The sequence below is a fragment of the Podarcis melisellensis genome, assembly GCF_964234715.1.
Source record: "Podarcis melisellensis genome assembly, chromosome: 10".
NCBI lineage: Eukaryota > Metazoa > Chordata > Lepidosauria > Squamata > Lacertidae > Podarcis > Podarcis melisellensis.
In genome coordinates, this window is record NC_138542.1 from 58,931,273 (window position 1) to 58,948,228 (window position 16,956).

At 39.4% G+C, this 16,956-nt stretch overlaps 1 protein-coding gene and 1 long non-coding RNA gene across 33 annotated transcripts in view; one reads left to right on the forward strand and one right to left on the reverse strand.

Annotated features, from left to right (window-relative positions):
- CACNA1C (calcium voltage-gated channel subunit alpha1 C) overlaps positions 1-16,956 on the forward strand; it is a gene marked incomplete at its 5' end in the record, with an annotated part of 525,599 nt that overhangs the window by 415,557 nt on the left and 93,086 nt on the right. For 21 of the 32 annotated variants that reach the window (XM_081926667.1, XM_081926694.1, XM_081926693.1 and 18 more), the window contains 6 exons: positions 1,351-1,483; positions 3,841-3,970; positions 8,710-8,769; positions 8,911-8,970; positions 12,470-12,576; positions 16,155-16,242. In XM_081926667.1, the coding sequence (XP_081782793.1) occupies positions 1,351-1,483; positions 3,841-3,970; positions 8,710-8,769; positions 8,911-8,970; positions 12,470-12,576; positions 16,155-16,242 (578 nt within the window). The remainder of the gene's footprint in view (positions 1-1,350; positions 1,484-3,840; positions 3,971-8,709; positions 8,770-8,910; positions 8,971-12,469; positions 12,577-16,154; positions 16,243-16,956) is intronic. The other 11 variants (XM_081926696.1, XM_081926675.1, XM_081926676.1 and 8 more) reach the window with 2 other exon arrangements.
- The window catches only part of LOC309378848, a 118,642-nt gene continuing 103,175 nt past the window's right edge, over positions 1,490-16,956 (reverse strand). The window contains exon 3 of the long non-coding RNA XR_014172181.1: positions 1,490-2,071. This is a non-coding gene — a long non-coding RNA (uncharacterized lncRNA). The remainder of the gene's footprint in view (positions 2,072-16,956) is intronic.

Genomic DNA, 16,956 nt, shown 5'->3' on the forward strand with positions numbered 1-16,956 from the left:
ATCCATGTAAAACTGCAAAAAATGCTAAAGATCTCTTTCAATAAAAAACCAGATGCCTACCTCCTGGGAATAACAGATTTGGATATTCCACAAAAGAGGAAGGGTATCTTTTTATATACGACAGCGGCAGCAAGAGTTTTGATCGCAGCAAAATGGAAGAGTAATGAAATCCCCTCTATACAAGATTGGATCCAAAAGCTGACAGAATATGCTGAATTAGATGGTTTATCAGAAAAAATAAAGAATAAATCAAAACAGGAATTTGTTTCAAAATGGGAAGTTTTCAAAGATTATCTGAAAAATAAATATAGTAGTTTAAATTCTGTTGCAGCATTCAAGGAACTTCAGTAATACTTGCAAGGTAGATATAAGAAATTAGATTTATTGAGACTAAGTTTAATTATGATAAAAGCGTGTACTGGCAAAAAGTAATATGAATTTGAAATATGGAATAGACGGGAGGTTGGGTCTTTAGTGTTAAGACCAATGTTTTATTGTTTGCTAAGAAAATTATGTGTCTATGGTTATTTTTGTAATTTGTGTGTAACTTGGTATTTGTGTGTGTGTGTTTTTTCATGTTGTATAAATAAAAAACTTCAAAAAAATAAAAAATAAATAGGAAATAAAAATGGTTCACATTTAGAGATCTCTTAATAGAAATAGAAGGCAAATTAAAATTGAAAGAATTTGAAGAGTTTTGAGAACATGTAAATGATTGGCTGCAGTATCATCAATTAAATGAAGTATTTAAAGAGGATAAAAAGAAAGGATTTAGTTGCACTTTATCCAGATTTCAAAGAGAAATCATAGGTGATAATATTAAATTACTGAAGAAGGTGTACAATATATTATTAGAGTGGGAAACTAAAGACGAGGAAGTAAAAATTTAGGACATAATATACAAATGGAAGATGGAAAGAAATTATGGAAAGTCAATTTAAAATTTACTGATTGTATAACTTTGAAACAGAATTATATGAAAATGGTGTACCGATGGTATATTGTCCCTGTAAAAATGACAAAAATGTATAGAACAAGCTCCAATAAGTGTCGGGAATAATGATTGTGTTGAATATAAAATTGTAAAACTTAATAAAAACTATTTTTTTAAAAAAGAAGATCCTCGGGGTCCCTTTCAACTCTACGGTTCTACAGCTCTATGTCATGATAATGGAAGGATTTAACAGCATCCTGATAAATGCAGAAGAAAATTCCTGTTCCCTGATTATTTATTCTCTTCTATAGAGTCTACAGCATAATTAACAACAGCCCTAGCCTAGATTTTATGAGGGAAACCAGAAACCTTTTTCTGATTAATAGTATTTAAAAAGTATAAACTTTGCCTTTCAGGAGAAGAGGAGGAGGAAGAGCCTGAGATGCCTGTTGGGCCTCGTCCACGCCCAATGTCCGAATTGCACCTCAAGGAAAAAGCTGTGCCAATGCCAGAAGCCAGTGCTTTTTTCATCTTCAGCCCCAGCAACAGGTATTTTGAGGTGGCTGTTTTGTTGTTACATTTGCTAACCATGAATAGCAGATCCAAAGTCATACTTCCATAGTAGTCTGAAAAGCATGTGTTTTGTGGTGTCCTTATTCTTTAGGATAAATCTTTTCCATGCAAACCCACTGGAAATCTTTATGCTGTAGAGAAATGTATTTCACTTGCATGAGTCTGGAAGACTTTTTATAAGAAGCAAATCATGAGGAAGATTTTGGAAATATGTAAAAGAAAAAACCAAACTTACTAGTTAATAGGAACTGGGCATGCTAGTTTTCTACATGGTGGGAATATTTTGCATGGAAAAGGATTTATTATTGTTGTTGTTGTTACCTGCCCTTCAGCAGATCTCAGGGCTGGTTGTAACAATTTAAAATTTAGTATTAAAAACAGTCACAGGAATAGTGTGGGTCCTGAAAATACACAGGAGCTCCCATCCACAGTCTGAAGTGGTATAGTCCAGGCACAGGTTTGCACCTGACATGAAAACAAGGCCTATGAAAACAAGGGTGGATATCAAAAATTACTTAAAATAAGTTATCTCGATGTCTGAAGGATAAGATTGTACTTCCAACCCTGAAAAAGATCATGAATGAAATATTAGAAGAACGGGAAAACTCCAGAATCATGGAAAGAGGCTTTAATAACTTTAATACTGAAGCAGGAGCAGATTTGACCAATATTAAAAACTATAGACCAATTTCATTATTAAATTCGGATTATAAGATTTTTACAGGAATGACCACTCCCCGCTTAAAACGGGGGGCGCCTTTGCGTGGACGCATGCAGCCCCTAGATCTGGAGCAGCTCCAACAGCATAGGCTTGGCTTTGCCTTCCCTCAGGTGGGATACCTGGAGGTCAGTTGTCCAATCCCACCTGGGGGAAGCGTTGCCAAGGAGACCAGGCCAGGTAGGGGAGGGATTACCTGCCCACACAATAGAGGGAGGATCTTACCTGGGAATATTAGCAAACACACTTTAAAAAATTTTGATTAGAAGAATCAACGATGGCCAGGCTGGCTTCCTGCCGGGAAGACAATTATATAACAACGCAAGTAATCAACCTATTAGAATATTTGGAAATGAAACCGAATAAAAGAACAGCTATGTTATTAGTGGAGGCCAAAAAGGCTTTTGACAATGTTTCATGGGATTTTCTACTGAAATCTATTGAGGTAATGAAATTAGGTAATAAAATAAGTTGTGGAATCAAAGCAATTTACAGCAACCTGAAAGCCAAATTAATTATAAATAACGAAATAACGGAAACATTTAATATTGAAAAAGGCACCAGACAAGCCTGCCCATTATTGCCTCTTTTGTTTATCACCATATTATAAACATTGTTAATAGCTATAAGGCAGGGATGTCCAGCAGGTCGATCGTGATCTACTGGTAGATCCCCACAAGGTTTTGGTAGATTGCGATTGATCACTGACTCCTTTTCCTTAAGGTAAAGGTAAAGGGACCCCTGACCGTTAGGTCCAGTTGCAGACAACTCTGGGGTTGCGGTGCTCATCTCGCTTTATTGGCCAAGAGAGCCAGCGTACAGCTTCCAGGTCATGTGGCCAGCATGATTAAGCAGCTTCTGGTGAACCAGAGCAGCGCACGGAATTGCCATTTACCTTCCCGCCGGAGCAGTACCTATTTATCTACTTGCTCTTTTGGACGTGCTTTTGAACTGCTAGGTTGGCAGGAGCTGGGACCGAGCAATGGGAGCTCACCCCGTCATGGGAACTCGAACTGTTGACCTTCTGATCGGCAAGCCCTAGGCCCAGTGGTTTAGACCACAGCGCCACCCGCATCCCTCCTTTTCCTTACTGTCGCTAAAACTGACTCCTGCCACGCCCCCTCACTCCACCCTCCATTGTTGTATGATCTCTGGAAGAGAAGGTGGAGCTTTCTCTGTGCTGCTGTTTTGATCCATGGCGACGTTTTTGTGATTGACCCCTTTGTCCCATGCCTTTAACCCCCCAGAAATGGATCTCCCCCCAAAAAAGGTTTTTTTTAATCCCAAAAAAAACGGGGCTTTCCACCTACCTAAAAAAAGTTCAGCAACTTTGAGCTGAACCCCCCAAAAACGGGGATAGATCACTGCTAGTTTTTAATTCTGAAAGTAGATAACAGTCTCTTGAGAGTTGGCCACCCCCGGTATAAGGAATGAACCCAAAATAAAAGGTATCAATTTGGGTAACAGATATTATAAACTAAAAGGTTTTTAAGGTTATTAAGTGATATTATTCGATTTATGTAGTGGTTATTAATGCATGTGTCTGTTATCTATGTATTTATTTGTATATTTGAAATAAAAAATAATACAAAAAAGATTCTCTCTCTCTCTGCAGGTTTCGGGTCCGCTGCCACCGCATTGTTAATGATAACGTTTTCACCAACTTGATCCTCTTTTTCATCTTACTCAGCAGCATCTCTCTGGCAGCTGAGGACCCTGTCCGACATACCTCCGTTCGGAATCAAGTATGCCTCCCACCTTTCCTTGATCCTTCACAGCTTGTTGAGAATGATGTTCAGCAGCCAGTTGAGGAAAACCTATCCAATCCCCACCACTGCCTGCACTAGCTTCATGTTTGTACAGATAAATATAGCTACATCAGTCCATGCTATTGCAGGCTGCACCCCAAATTCATTGATAAATCTCTACATTTAGAATGAATTACACAGTTGAAGCTCTCACATTTTGACTTGCCATGATTTTATGTGGCTTCTGGCATTTGGAGTTTGTTTGGGCAATATTTATGTGGTGGAAGGGAAGCAAGGAAATGAATAAATGAACAAATGGCACAGAGATGGCAAGCAGTGGCAGGGGGTGCAGGAATTTTGTAGAGCACTATAGCAAATTGTGAAGGCACTAAATACCGTACTTTTTCGTGTATAACACGCCCCCGTGTATAACTCGCCCCCTATTTTGGGGGACTCAAAATTAAGAAAATGGCGGGGAATCCCCAAAGGTTGTTGAACTTTTTTGAGGGAGGATTGCACAGAAATATATACAGCAACCTTTCCTGTGGCCCATCACCAAAAACAGCAGCAAATGGACCGTCCAATTGCTGCAGAGACAACAAATCAACAACAGCCCTTGCAGCAGACACCAATGAAAATCTCCAACTCATGGCAGCAACCTATCCCATGGCCTTACAATGCACTACCCATGTATAAGACGACCCCTAATTTTGAACATGATTTTGGAATAAAAAAAATAGTTTTATACATGGAAAAGTACGGTACCCATATTCTGGTTACTAGAAGCTGCGCTACTTAGTTCAAATACTTCAGTATATACTTACTACCAGGCACGCAGAGTTGGGCCCAATGCTGGGGGGGGGGGCTGAAGCCTCTTCTTCCCCCTATAGCTGGCGCCCCTGCTTACTACATATTTCTTTAAGGGTGCATCCAAATTGACACTCATAACCTGCTTCTAGCAATTCCTGGTTAATCTGCCATTTAAGAGTTTTCAGGTTGAAAAACTTTTCTGTGACTGGTCTGTATATATTTTTCCCCTGCCCCTTCTTCATTTTTGTGTTTGTTTTTAAATAAATGGTGAATTTGTGTCATCTTCATGTCACCTCTTGATCCAGTCACCTTGTTAATATCTATTTTTTTGTAAACAGATTAAGTGCAGGAGGAAAAAGTACAAATGAATGGAATAATCTTAAACAATTTTGTTAATGTCCTCATAAATACGTAACTACATTACAGATTCCTTTTGGTTTTATACTACCATGTCCCCCCCCCCCAAAAAAAAATAATTCTGGAAACTGTTGTTTACTGATGGTTCTGAGGATCTTAGTAGAGACTATTACATCATTTTGAGTTTGTGATGTAGATATCCCCAGAGCATTTCTAGGTCATGAGACCTAGTAATTTGTTTGTAGGGTGCGGGGAGGGACAAAGAAACCTCAAGTAGATTAGACTGGCCTCAACCAGGGCCAGAGACTTTTCAGCCCTGGCCCCAGTCTGGTGGAACGCTCTGTCGCAAGAGACCAGGACCCTGCAGGATTTGACATTTTTCTGCAGGGCCTGCAAGACAGAGCTGTGCTGCTGGGCCTTTAGTCTGGGCCCAGTCTGACCCTCTTCTTTCTACGGGACCCTGTATGAAAGTGGCCTCCTTGGCTCTTTCAATCGGCCCATATGGGACCAGCACAGGTGCCTGGGCCTGGTGAACATTTAATTCCTTACTCCTATGGTTACGATGTGTGGGTTCCCACTTAATTTTATTTTGAACTTAAATGTGATTTTGAATTGTATTTTAAATCTAATCATTTGATTTTGTGTTTTTAATGCATTATGTATTTGGTGTTAGCCACCCTGAGCCAGGTCTCGGCCGGGGAGGGTGGGGTATTAATAATAATAATAATAATAATAATAATAATAATAATAATAATAATAAAATGCTCAAGTTACAAAGCTAAACGCTGGACACAAAATTTTATAATGGGCTTGCTGGTAGGCAGAATACCCACTGCTCTGACTATATTTTCTTTTTGCTGTTTGACTCGGGGTGGGGTATGTATATCAAACCTTGATGTATATTGCAAATAAGGGAAAGGGACATTAGGATAGGGAAGTACTTTCAAAAGCATATTCCAAGATATTGCTTTTATCTTCATTGGAGTGTTCTTTCTGAGTTATGCAGGACCTTACTTAAGGTCCAAAAAAGAAAATATTGAGTTTACACTATTTACAGTGGGGAGTCAGACATGAGATTCAAAAAAGCCCGCTTTGAATTCAGTCTGCAAAAATGTAATCAATATGATTCAGGAAGTATACGGTATGCTAATGTTTCTCTAACTGGGCTTTGGGAGGCATAACATGAAGATAGTTTTTTTTTTTTTTTTTTGCATTTGATATATCATATGCTACATTATTAGGGAATTTTGAATAAAATGTTAAAAGCCTAAGAAATGTTATTTAGTGGCCTAATATTAGTGCTCAGAAACTGCAGATACAATCATGCACATAGCTTAATAAATGTAAGCATTTAAAACATCAGTTCTATTCCCACTTGCTTGGGAGTAAACCTAACTCAGTGGGACATCTGAATAAATATGCATAAGAACAGGCTGCAAGATTTTCCTCACCAGTAAACATAGTGCTCTCCACTGAAGCAAACTTAAAAACTATCTTTTAAAAGTAGAATAGCACAATATGATGTTTGGGTAACTGTATTGCTAAATAAGCCAGTTGTAAACTAAAAAGCTCCCAGTGTTTTTGTGTTACATAGAAGCTGCATCAAAATAATAAACTTTAGGTTAAAGGAAACATATATCTTAACAGGACTATCAGAACTGGAGATGAGGGAACAAAACATCTTTTCACAAAATATTTGGATCCTCCCCAAAATTTGCATGAAATACCCTTACCCAACTTCAGCAATCCCTTTATGAAAGTACAAAATGCAGAACTGAAGAATAAATGAAAGAAGAAAAAGAGATGCATTAATTGTCATACCAGTCCAGGGGATATAAAACAGCTGTGAACCAAATATGACCAGAGTGTTAAACTGGATGCATTGGGATTGCTGGATCTGGGTACAGTTGTTAGAGGTCATCAGTGAATTTGCCGCATAGGAAACCAGTTGTACAATCAGCATTACCTAACATCCACACAAAAAAACTTCCAATTTAATTATTGGAAGTAAATTAAAGTTGCATTAGAAAACATCTTGTCCTTTGAAAGATTATTCACATTTTTCAAATTACAAACCAGCAAGGCGTTCCACTTGGGCTCCATTCCCCAAGTTCTTAATATGGAGTTGTTTTGAAGTAGTACTGCATCACATGCCATAGGAGTAATACAGATTGCAATGCTGGTGAATTAGACTGACTAGAGATTTTCATCCTATATACGTAAACTTTTTTAAATGTTGTAAATTATTTGCATTGTCAGGCATTTAACTTTTTACCTTTTGCACATTCAGTGAAGGAACAAAACAGGCTAGCTTTTAATCTTATTTAGAGACAGTAATTAATAAAGGGCTATCATACATTTGTTTAGGCATGACAATCGAAAAATCATGGTCTTTTGGGATCTTCTTCAAAAACGCTCAACAACTGGTTTTTACTTTTTGAAATATGGCAGCCCTAAATTAATAACTATTCTATTAGTTTAACAAAGTAGCTTCAGACTTACATGGCACTATACTAAACTGAACCTCAATTCGCTCATCTTTAATTGCATTGGCACAGAAATGGGCACATAAAGTTTAAATTTGGGGTGAAAGATCAATTGAGTGACCCAACATTTCTTTCTGCCTTGGTTAACAATGACTCCCTAAAGTACCTTTACACATGTTCTGTCCAATGGGCTTTTCATTTGTGAAGTGATGAAGTTTCTGTACTTCTCTAGAGACAATAACTCTATAAGGCTTAATCAAACTTAACAGTGGAGTTAAGCCATGAGGAACACAATCACAAATTGTACTTCTAACAATGTAGTTAACAGTATTCAGGGAACAGAAGATTTTACTGTAACACAGAGCTCTTTTGGCATTCTCATTTGCATAATGTTGAGTAGCAGCCCCACTATAACTCCTGGTCAGTTCAGATGGAGTGAGGATGAATCTTGTAGCCCAATCTTACCCATGTTTACTCAGAAGTGAGTCTCACTGGTTTGAATGGCAAGTATGCTTGGGATTGTAAACCTGATAAAATGAAAGAAAATATTTCAAGAGATGGTTCTCTGAACATTGTCTTACAGCAACATAGGCTCGATCAATAACTCTTGGACTTTTTTGTTCTACAGAGGTGAAACATAAAGTACTTACTATACTCTTATTGACCCTGAGAACATGATACAATTGAATAAATGAACTAGCGGACACTGCAAAGCAGTTTGAAAACACATTTTCTATTTATCTGCAATAGGTACTCCTACTGTAATAGGTACTTGATCGAAACTTGAGCAAAAAGTGTTAATAGTTTCTGCTTGGAGTTTATTTTGGGAAATGTTATAAATTTCTGTTGTTTGACAGGCAAAATAGTGAAAAAAGAAACATGCCATTTAAATGTGCTGCTTGTAGCCTGATCATTGCCTTCACCAAGAAGTGTTTGTAAGCCAGCTCCTCCCTGTGTCCCCTTCCTCCTCCTCCCCTCCAACTGAAACAGTTGTGCTTTCTGATTTTGAATTGTGTTTTGCTTTTGCAGTGGTCACTCACAGATCTCCACTCCCCCTGCCCCTTATTCCCTTTTGTTTTACAGATTCTCTTTTATTTTGATATATTTTTTACTGTCATTTTCACCATTGAAATTGCTCTGAAGGTAAAGTCCCCATCTTCTCTTCCATTATCTTCTCACTCATGAGCCCACTAGTTCTCTGCTGCTATTTGTCGCTAACACACACGCCTGTTTTTGTCTTGGCCACGCTCAGTAACCACTAACCCAACTGTGCTTATTTTTCAGATCCTAGGCAATGCAGATTATGTCTTCACTAGTATCTTTACATTAGAAATTATTCTTAAGGTAACCAATCTGAGCAATACACTTCTCTCTCTTGCTTTTGCTTTGTCTTTTGTACCGCTTTAAATCCCTAGTGTGATTTTCACAGACAGGCCATACTTCCTAGCTCAGCAGTAACTGTATGTGCTTTCAAAAATGGTTCCGTTTTAATATTAAAGTCCCATTGGTTCATATAATTGTTTAGTCCCTTGCCATGTATAATTAACCCCAAAAAGGTCTTATGGCATGGAACACAATATGTATTCACCACTGTAGCCAGTAATACCTGCTTATCCCAGTGGAAAAAGATGACTTTTTCTGGTGAGTCTTCCTTGTGCAGAACTTACACAAAACAATATGTCTTACAAGAAACATACTGTATAGGACATAAATAGTCCCTTCTCTCACTGCAGACTGTTTGGCATCCGTACTATTTTGTGCTCTTCTGTTTTAAGTGGGAATAGGTAGCAGAATATCTACACAACACTATAGGCCTACCAACGTATGGCATTCCTAGCCAAAATTTGTGCACCTCAAATGAATGGTGATCCACTAATGTTTGCCTGGAACTACAAAAATGGGAGGGAGGAATTGCCAAGTTCCTGGCAAGCCAGTTAATGGCTGGTGAGCTGCATTCAGTTCTAGATTGGTCAGGCCCTTAATGGAGGAACAGAGGAAAGCTGGTCACTAAGAGTCAAATTACACATTACATCCCCAATTGCTTCTTTTCCTAGGGAAAACACCTTCAGGAATGGGGAATTTTCCACAGAAAAGCAGGAAGGGGGCATTTAACCCTTACCCTGCCTGCTACTTTTCTACTGCAATATACGATATATATATCCTTGCAAATACTCCTTTGGGTCCTTGCATGAGGGTGAAGTGGTTTGGAGTGTTGCACTGGTAAACTACTCCTTCCCCACCCACCACCACAGTTTCTCTGCAGTAATTCACCTAAGACTCCTCTATGATGTTACATGTGCTCCTTAGTGACCATAATATGGAACCTTTAAACCTTTAAACCTAGAGAAAATAGCATTGAATTGCTTCTGTTGCCACTCACTGTATGTGGCAATTCCCTAATCCACTCAGACATTTTAGTACCTACTGGTTAAATTGTGAAGTTGGAACTTAACTTTAGAGTCTGCTTCTCAAAAATACCTGTTCCTTAAATGCATAATTTACTTTTCAAGTCTATTCTGCCTCATTTCAGTTAATAATTGCACCTGTGTGATTTCCCTCAGGGTGACACCTAACCCAAGAGGCTACTTGACAATACACCAAAACATTCAGATACAAAGTAGACTGCAGAGAAAATAAATATAAGCTCTCTTACACTTTGCATTCATTTAATATTTTAAAGAATAACTAAGGGACACTTTGTCTTTCTTAATGTATAGGTGTACCCATTAAATTTGGACATAGATCTACAAACAGCAAAGAAGAATATCATACTCCTCATTCCTTCCACTAATTTACATAGGCACTGTTCAAACACTTACTAGTCTGGGCATAACTACACATTAATTGTTAATATTAAATGCAAATCATGACTGGGAAGGAAAAGGTTAAACCTTCCCACCCCATGTGCTGAAAATCCCCTTGCCACTTTGTAGTGATTAAAAAATTTGAGATGACACAGTACCCGATACAATTAACAAATTGAATTGTGTCATTAGGCCTTCTCCTATCACATATGTACATTCACTGTGTCAGTACTGACTATACAAACACAATTAACTATGGAAAGGTCATACGTGTATAAAACACATTCCCCAATTGCAAGTTGCCTATTTATCCCACAGGGATTAGATTATCAACTTCCATGCTTTCCTCTAAATATACCAGTTAATTGTAAAGAAAAATTCCAATGGCAATACTGCCTTAAACAAAAGCTGCAACCAAGTTATGCAGCAATTTACTATGTCAATGAATTTCTTGGCAGGGATAGATAAACACACCTTGTATGGTACTGAAACTCAACAGAGCTTCCCATTCTGATTTCAATGGTGTCTCCTCCTTTCCTTTAAGATTGCCATGCAAAATCAAGCCCTAAGAAGCATCTTTACTACCTTTGTTATGGCAAGAACCCCCCTTCCCCCAACCAACTATATATTTTTGTATAAATTCTACTCAAAGAGCAGAGTTTATACTTCCTTTCTAATTTCTGTCTGATAGATCAGTAGTCAGTTCTTCCTAATGTGATTTGGTTTTTGATGACTTTATATTTAATTTATTTCCTACCCCACCAGCACAACTTTGATAAGAACTGGCTAGAAATTGCTAGGCTTTCTGGCCTGAAAATACCCTGGGTTTGTTGCAGGAATTCAGGAATGCAGCAAAAGTGGTTGGTTCTTCACATTCCAATGAGTGTTCTTGTATGACCATTCTTATTTCTCATGTGTATATTCAAACATAAGGGGTCACACTGAAGTCTGTTTTGCAGGTAATGTTTTCCTTATTGCAATCAGTCATGGCTTTCTATATATTTCTAGCTATATCTTTATATATGAACAATAAACTTACTCAACAAACTAACTGTTGGGTCTTTTGGGTTTGCCATGGTCCAATAGATAAATGCAAAATAAGCAGACAAAAAAGCCAGGGATACAGCTACTTCCAGTTACCAAATCATCATTTCCAGTTACCAAATGAAGAGGGGATTCAGGAATGTAATTGCTACAGTTATAGTTTCTGTGCATGTCTTTACCTGCTGAAGCATACATAAGGAAGAATATGACTTTTTGCTCTCTAGAGGAAAATGTTACTTGAAAAAGCTATCATTGGAGAGCTCAGTTCTGATATGATCTAGATAACACTTCTCAACCACTATTTTAAGTGTTCCAAAACTGGGACAGGTTGCAAATTTTGCTTCAGACCCACCTCAGTTATCACTGTTTGTAAATTCCAGTGTGGAGATCCTTTTTTTTTTTTGCAGGCAGGTGGTAGCCTTTGTGATACTAGTATTAAGAGAAGTAATCTAATTTGTATTGAACTATATTGACAAAACTATAATAGTAAGGCAGGAACAGGGATTTAATAATCAATTCAGCCTGAATGAGTAATGCTTTAAAAAAATGACAGCCTTGCTAAAAACTGCTAGGTCATAGATCTAGTAGGCCTCTCTTGGGAAAGAGTTTCACAGTGAAGGGGCCACTATGAAAAAACCGCTTCATCTTGCTATCATTAGTCTAACTTCCACCAAAGAAATTACATAGAGGAAGATAAAAGTAAATGATAATATGTGGAGCTGCTTACATGGGAGAATGTAATTTCCAGTCTATGTAATTTTCAATATGCAATGTAACAACCAAGGGCTGGACACTATTTGCAACCTTTCCTTACCTATGTTCCCCCCCCCAAAAAAAACCCCCTATCTCTTCTTTTCACCTCTTTTTTAATGAAACTTTGCACCTTGCACTGTTCTGCAGTGTTACATTACTCCTTCCTCTGTCTGCTCTAAGCAAGAACTTGTGGCAAGCGCTAACAGCAAAGTTTGTTTGTGTCTCCATGTGATTGCCTGCAGATGACTGCTTATGGAGCTTTCCTTCACAAAGGCTCCTTCTGCAGGAACTACTTCAACATCCTGGACCTGCTGGTGGTTAGCGTTTCTCTCATCTCCTTTGGGATCCAGTGAGTGAGCTATTTTCAGCTGGGAAAATCTAGTGTTTATAAAGAGTGGGGAAGAGGATATGGAACGAAGGGGAAAGTCAATAAAAAAGGGAAACAGACACACCTCACTAGGGAGGATGTCCTACAACTGCATCACTGAAATGGGCTTGTCTCGGGGCAACACCAACCAGGCAGCCCCCAGTGGCAGCAGCACCAACAAGGCCCTGTCTGCCAGTCATAGGGTCCTAGTTGGTGGATGTTGGGGAAAGCACTCTTTTAGGTACTTGAGTCCCAAGCTGTCTAGTTCCTTGAATATGACCCAGTAGCTCAGTAGCAGAGCTTTTAGGACAGGTGACACATGGTCCCATCATGTTGCCCCAATTACCAATCTAGCGCCAAATGCTTCACTAGCTGCAGCCTCTAATCTTCAAGGGCAACTCTAAGTAGAGTGCATTACAGTAGTCCAGGCAGGAGGTCACCAGAGCATGGATAACCGAGGTCAAGCTATCCTCACCCAGGAACAGACTTAGTTGGCAAATCTGCCTAAGCTGGGCAAAAGCATGCCTAGCCACAGAAGCTGCTTGAGACTCCATTGGCAATCTGGAATACAGGAGTATTCCCAGAGTGCAAACCTGTTTCTTAAAGGGAAGTTCAACCCTTCCCAGAACAGTTTTACATCAGACATGAGACCAATTACACAAAGCACTTCTGCCTTACCAGGATTCAGCCTCATTTTTTTGGCAACTATCCAGTCCATTACTGCTTCCAGACACCTGTCCGACACCTTCATAGCCTCTCCTGATTCTGATGAAATGGGCAGATAAGAGTACCTTGTCATCAGTTTACTTATGGCACCATGCTCCAAATCACTGTATGACACCTAGATGTTGAATTGCTCTGTGTGTGTAGCAGTGTAGCCAGCACCAGGCATCAAAAGAAAGCAGGTGCACAGCAATTTTATCTCTTCCTATTTATTTAAGCATAGGTTATTTGTACTGTGACACCAGGACTCCACAATACTTTCATATTTTTGCAGTTTTAAGGTTCAGGCTCTGATTGCTGTGCTAAACCTTTGCTCGGTTCCACAAAAACAGCATAAGCAGAAAGTATGTGGGAATGGCTACCTCACAAATAAGTGACATCAGTGTAGCACATTGCCTTAGTGTCATAGTGTATTGAAGGTGATAGTGGGGCAGGGGAGGAACATTCCTTATATGAACAGTTTTGGGATAGCTGCTGGAAGCTTCAGACAACACACAGATTGCTTCTTTTGCCATGTGGTCATGGCAAAATATTTTGAGAGTGCAAATAATTATAAATGCACAATAAAAAGGATGTCTGGCAAAGGTCCCAAATCAGCTAAATAACACACTTATGCAAGACCTCAGTATTATGTTTTTATATGTGTTGGAAGCCATACAGAGTGGCTTGGGAAACCCAGACAGATGAGCAATGTCTTCTAAGCAACTAAGGCTTACATTTTTGTGTTTTTGTGAATTTTTAAAAAAGCTGTACAGCCTCATGCATGTACACCTGCATGCATACTCAGAACAGAAGAAGCCACTGGAGAGCATGGGAGGAGTGACTGAGGGGAGTGGGGGAACCCACATTCCAGATACATTCTGTCAAGCTCCTTCCATTGGTGTGGACAGCAAGTGGCAAAATACCAATGCATATCCATGACTGAAAAAAATGGGAATGTGTGGAAGCTAACATATCAAATGTGCACACAGAAAAACCAGACCTTCACGACCCATTTGCAATATAAAAACCCCACCTGAAAGCACACTTAGCTGCAATAAGACTTGCAAACTAGGGGTTTGGACCAAAAGCTTCATGGAAAATGTGGGTGTTGAGGAGGGTTTCACTCAGACCTTATCAGTTTGTGGGGCTACCTTTGAAGGTGACCCAGAAACTGCAACTAATCCACAATGCGGCAGCTAGACTGGTGACTGGTGGCAGCCGCCAAGACCACATAACACCGGTCTTGAAAGACCTACATTGGCTCCCAGTACGTTTCTGAGCACAATTCAAAGTGTTGGTGTTGATGTTTAAAGCCCTAAACAGCCTCGGCCCAATATACCTGAAGGAGCGCCTCCACCCCCATCATTCTGCCCGGACGCTGAGGTCCAGTGCCAAGGGCCTTCTGGCGGTTCCCTCATTGTGAGAAGCAAAGCTACAGGGAACCAGGCAGAGGGCCTTCTCAGCAGTGGCGCCCGCCCTGTGGAATGCCCTCCCATCAGATGTCAAAGAGATAAACAACTACCTGACATTCAGAAGGCATCTGAAGGCTGCCCTGTTCAGGGACGTTTTTAATGTGTGACATCTTAGTGTATTTTTGGTCTTTGTTGGAAGCTGCCCAAGGTGGCTGGGGAAACCCAGCCAGATGGGTAGGGTTCAAATAAATTATTGTTATTATTGTTATTATTATTATTAGTCATGGATCATAGTTTTTGCTGAGATGACAGAGAGGGCATAGAAATGAAGGAGGGCAGGATGAAGGAGGGAACAAGGACACAAGAGAAAGTGGATTATAGAACAGCAAGAAAGTTGCCTCTTCAACATACTGACCTAGCTCTATCAGCCTCTTGAAGTGAGCAGGGACTAAGCTGTGTCTATACTGGTTCTGTAGTACTTAGTTCTAGGTAGAAGCAAGCTGTAGGCTGAGTGAAGCGCCTTTAAAAGCACAAGTCACTGGAGAGTTAACTGACATGCTGCTTTCTCTGAATTGGCATTTTGGTGAAGTGCTTCATAGCACCATTATATTACACTGCCCTGCGATGACTGCAGCTTGGCACCATTTTTGTAATATGTCTGCATTGCATTTGGCAGCCTGTTCCGTCTAAAGGAGTCCCTATTTCCCCCTTTTTGTCAACACAATATTCTGTATTCAGTTCAACAACAGAGTAGCCAACAGTTACTTCCCCTACCCCCCAGTGACTTACTCATAAATTCAGTATCTAAACTGGTAGACTACTAAATTGCAGAAAAAGAAAGTGCACAATTCCGTTAAAAATTAAGGCTTGGGACAATATAAATGTCAAAAGAATAAGTTAATGCTACTGTGAAATATTCCCACCTTCATTAGCCACCATGGTACATCTGCCTTGCAGCAATCAAATGAACAAAGACTGTTGCCAGGACCCATAAACTATTAAATAATAAGATGTCACATTCAAGGTTTATGAATTATTAAAAAACATAAGTATACCAAAGCATATAATTCTTCTATCACAAATTGAATTGCTTGTATTTTAGGTTATTTAAATAGGTATACCATGTTGCCACATTTTTTTTGTCTCTATAGTACAGTATCTAGCTAGTCAATGGAAATGCTATGGAGAAAGTTTTGTGTATTTTGTTAATGCTAGTCATATATTCTGTAAACATTTCTCTGAAGAGAACAACCTAGAAGAAAGGTAGTATGATGTAGCAGATAGTGGGGTAGCATTGATCAGTAAGATCTGGGTTCGAGTTCTGCACAGACATAAATTACAAGTTGTAATGCACATTGAACTTCAACTAAAGGCCACTATTAGTCCATAGATTATTCCCACAAGAATTGTAAAGCTTGATCTCCTACTGCTGTTCTTTTCCAGGTCTAGTGCCATCAACGTAGTGAAGATACTACGAGTCTTGCGAGTTCTCAGACCACTGAGGGCTATCAACAGAGCCAAAGGATTAAAGGTTAGAAGACATATAAAGATTAGATGTTAACTTGCTTTATGTGGCTTTACATCACTACTCTAGAGCAAGCAGATGAATAAATTGGTTTTCCATTCTCCCGATTTTAGTGGGATATAATGCATATCTTTGCTGTGCATAGACAATGACCAAGGGTTCGTTGTGGGTGAAAGCTGATTTTGTCCTCAAGGCAACATTGTATTTTTCATTTCTTCATAAGCATTAATGACAGCCTGCCATTTTTATTACAGAAAGCAGAGGGCATATTTAAGGGCATCACTATAGTGGGTTTAACACTAGCTGCTGGGGTAAAAGTTTGGTTTTGCTCCATCTTAACATCTTTCCAAGATTTCAATCTACTTACTTTGTCTCAAAGAATTCAGTGAGAGCTATTCTACTCTGGTTCCATTTCTTTATGATCCTGGAATATGGCAGAACCTTGGAAACTGGCTTTTGAGTAGCAGCATGTCCAGCAGTGTGACAGAAGAGGGGAGAATCTGTGTATTGCAAGGATTTGTGTATTCCTGTGTACTGCTCAGGATCCCAGCCAGTGTGGACTTGGCCATCCTGTGATGGGGCAAAACTGTTCCTCCCTCCTACACCCACCCACCCACCCACACACACACTTTGGGGTCTGATGCAGCTCATGGGTTCAGTTTGCCACAACTACCACTGCTTTGGAGACATAGTGTCATCCAGCTGTAGGAAAGACAGACA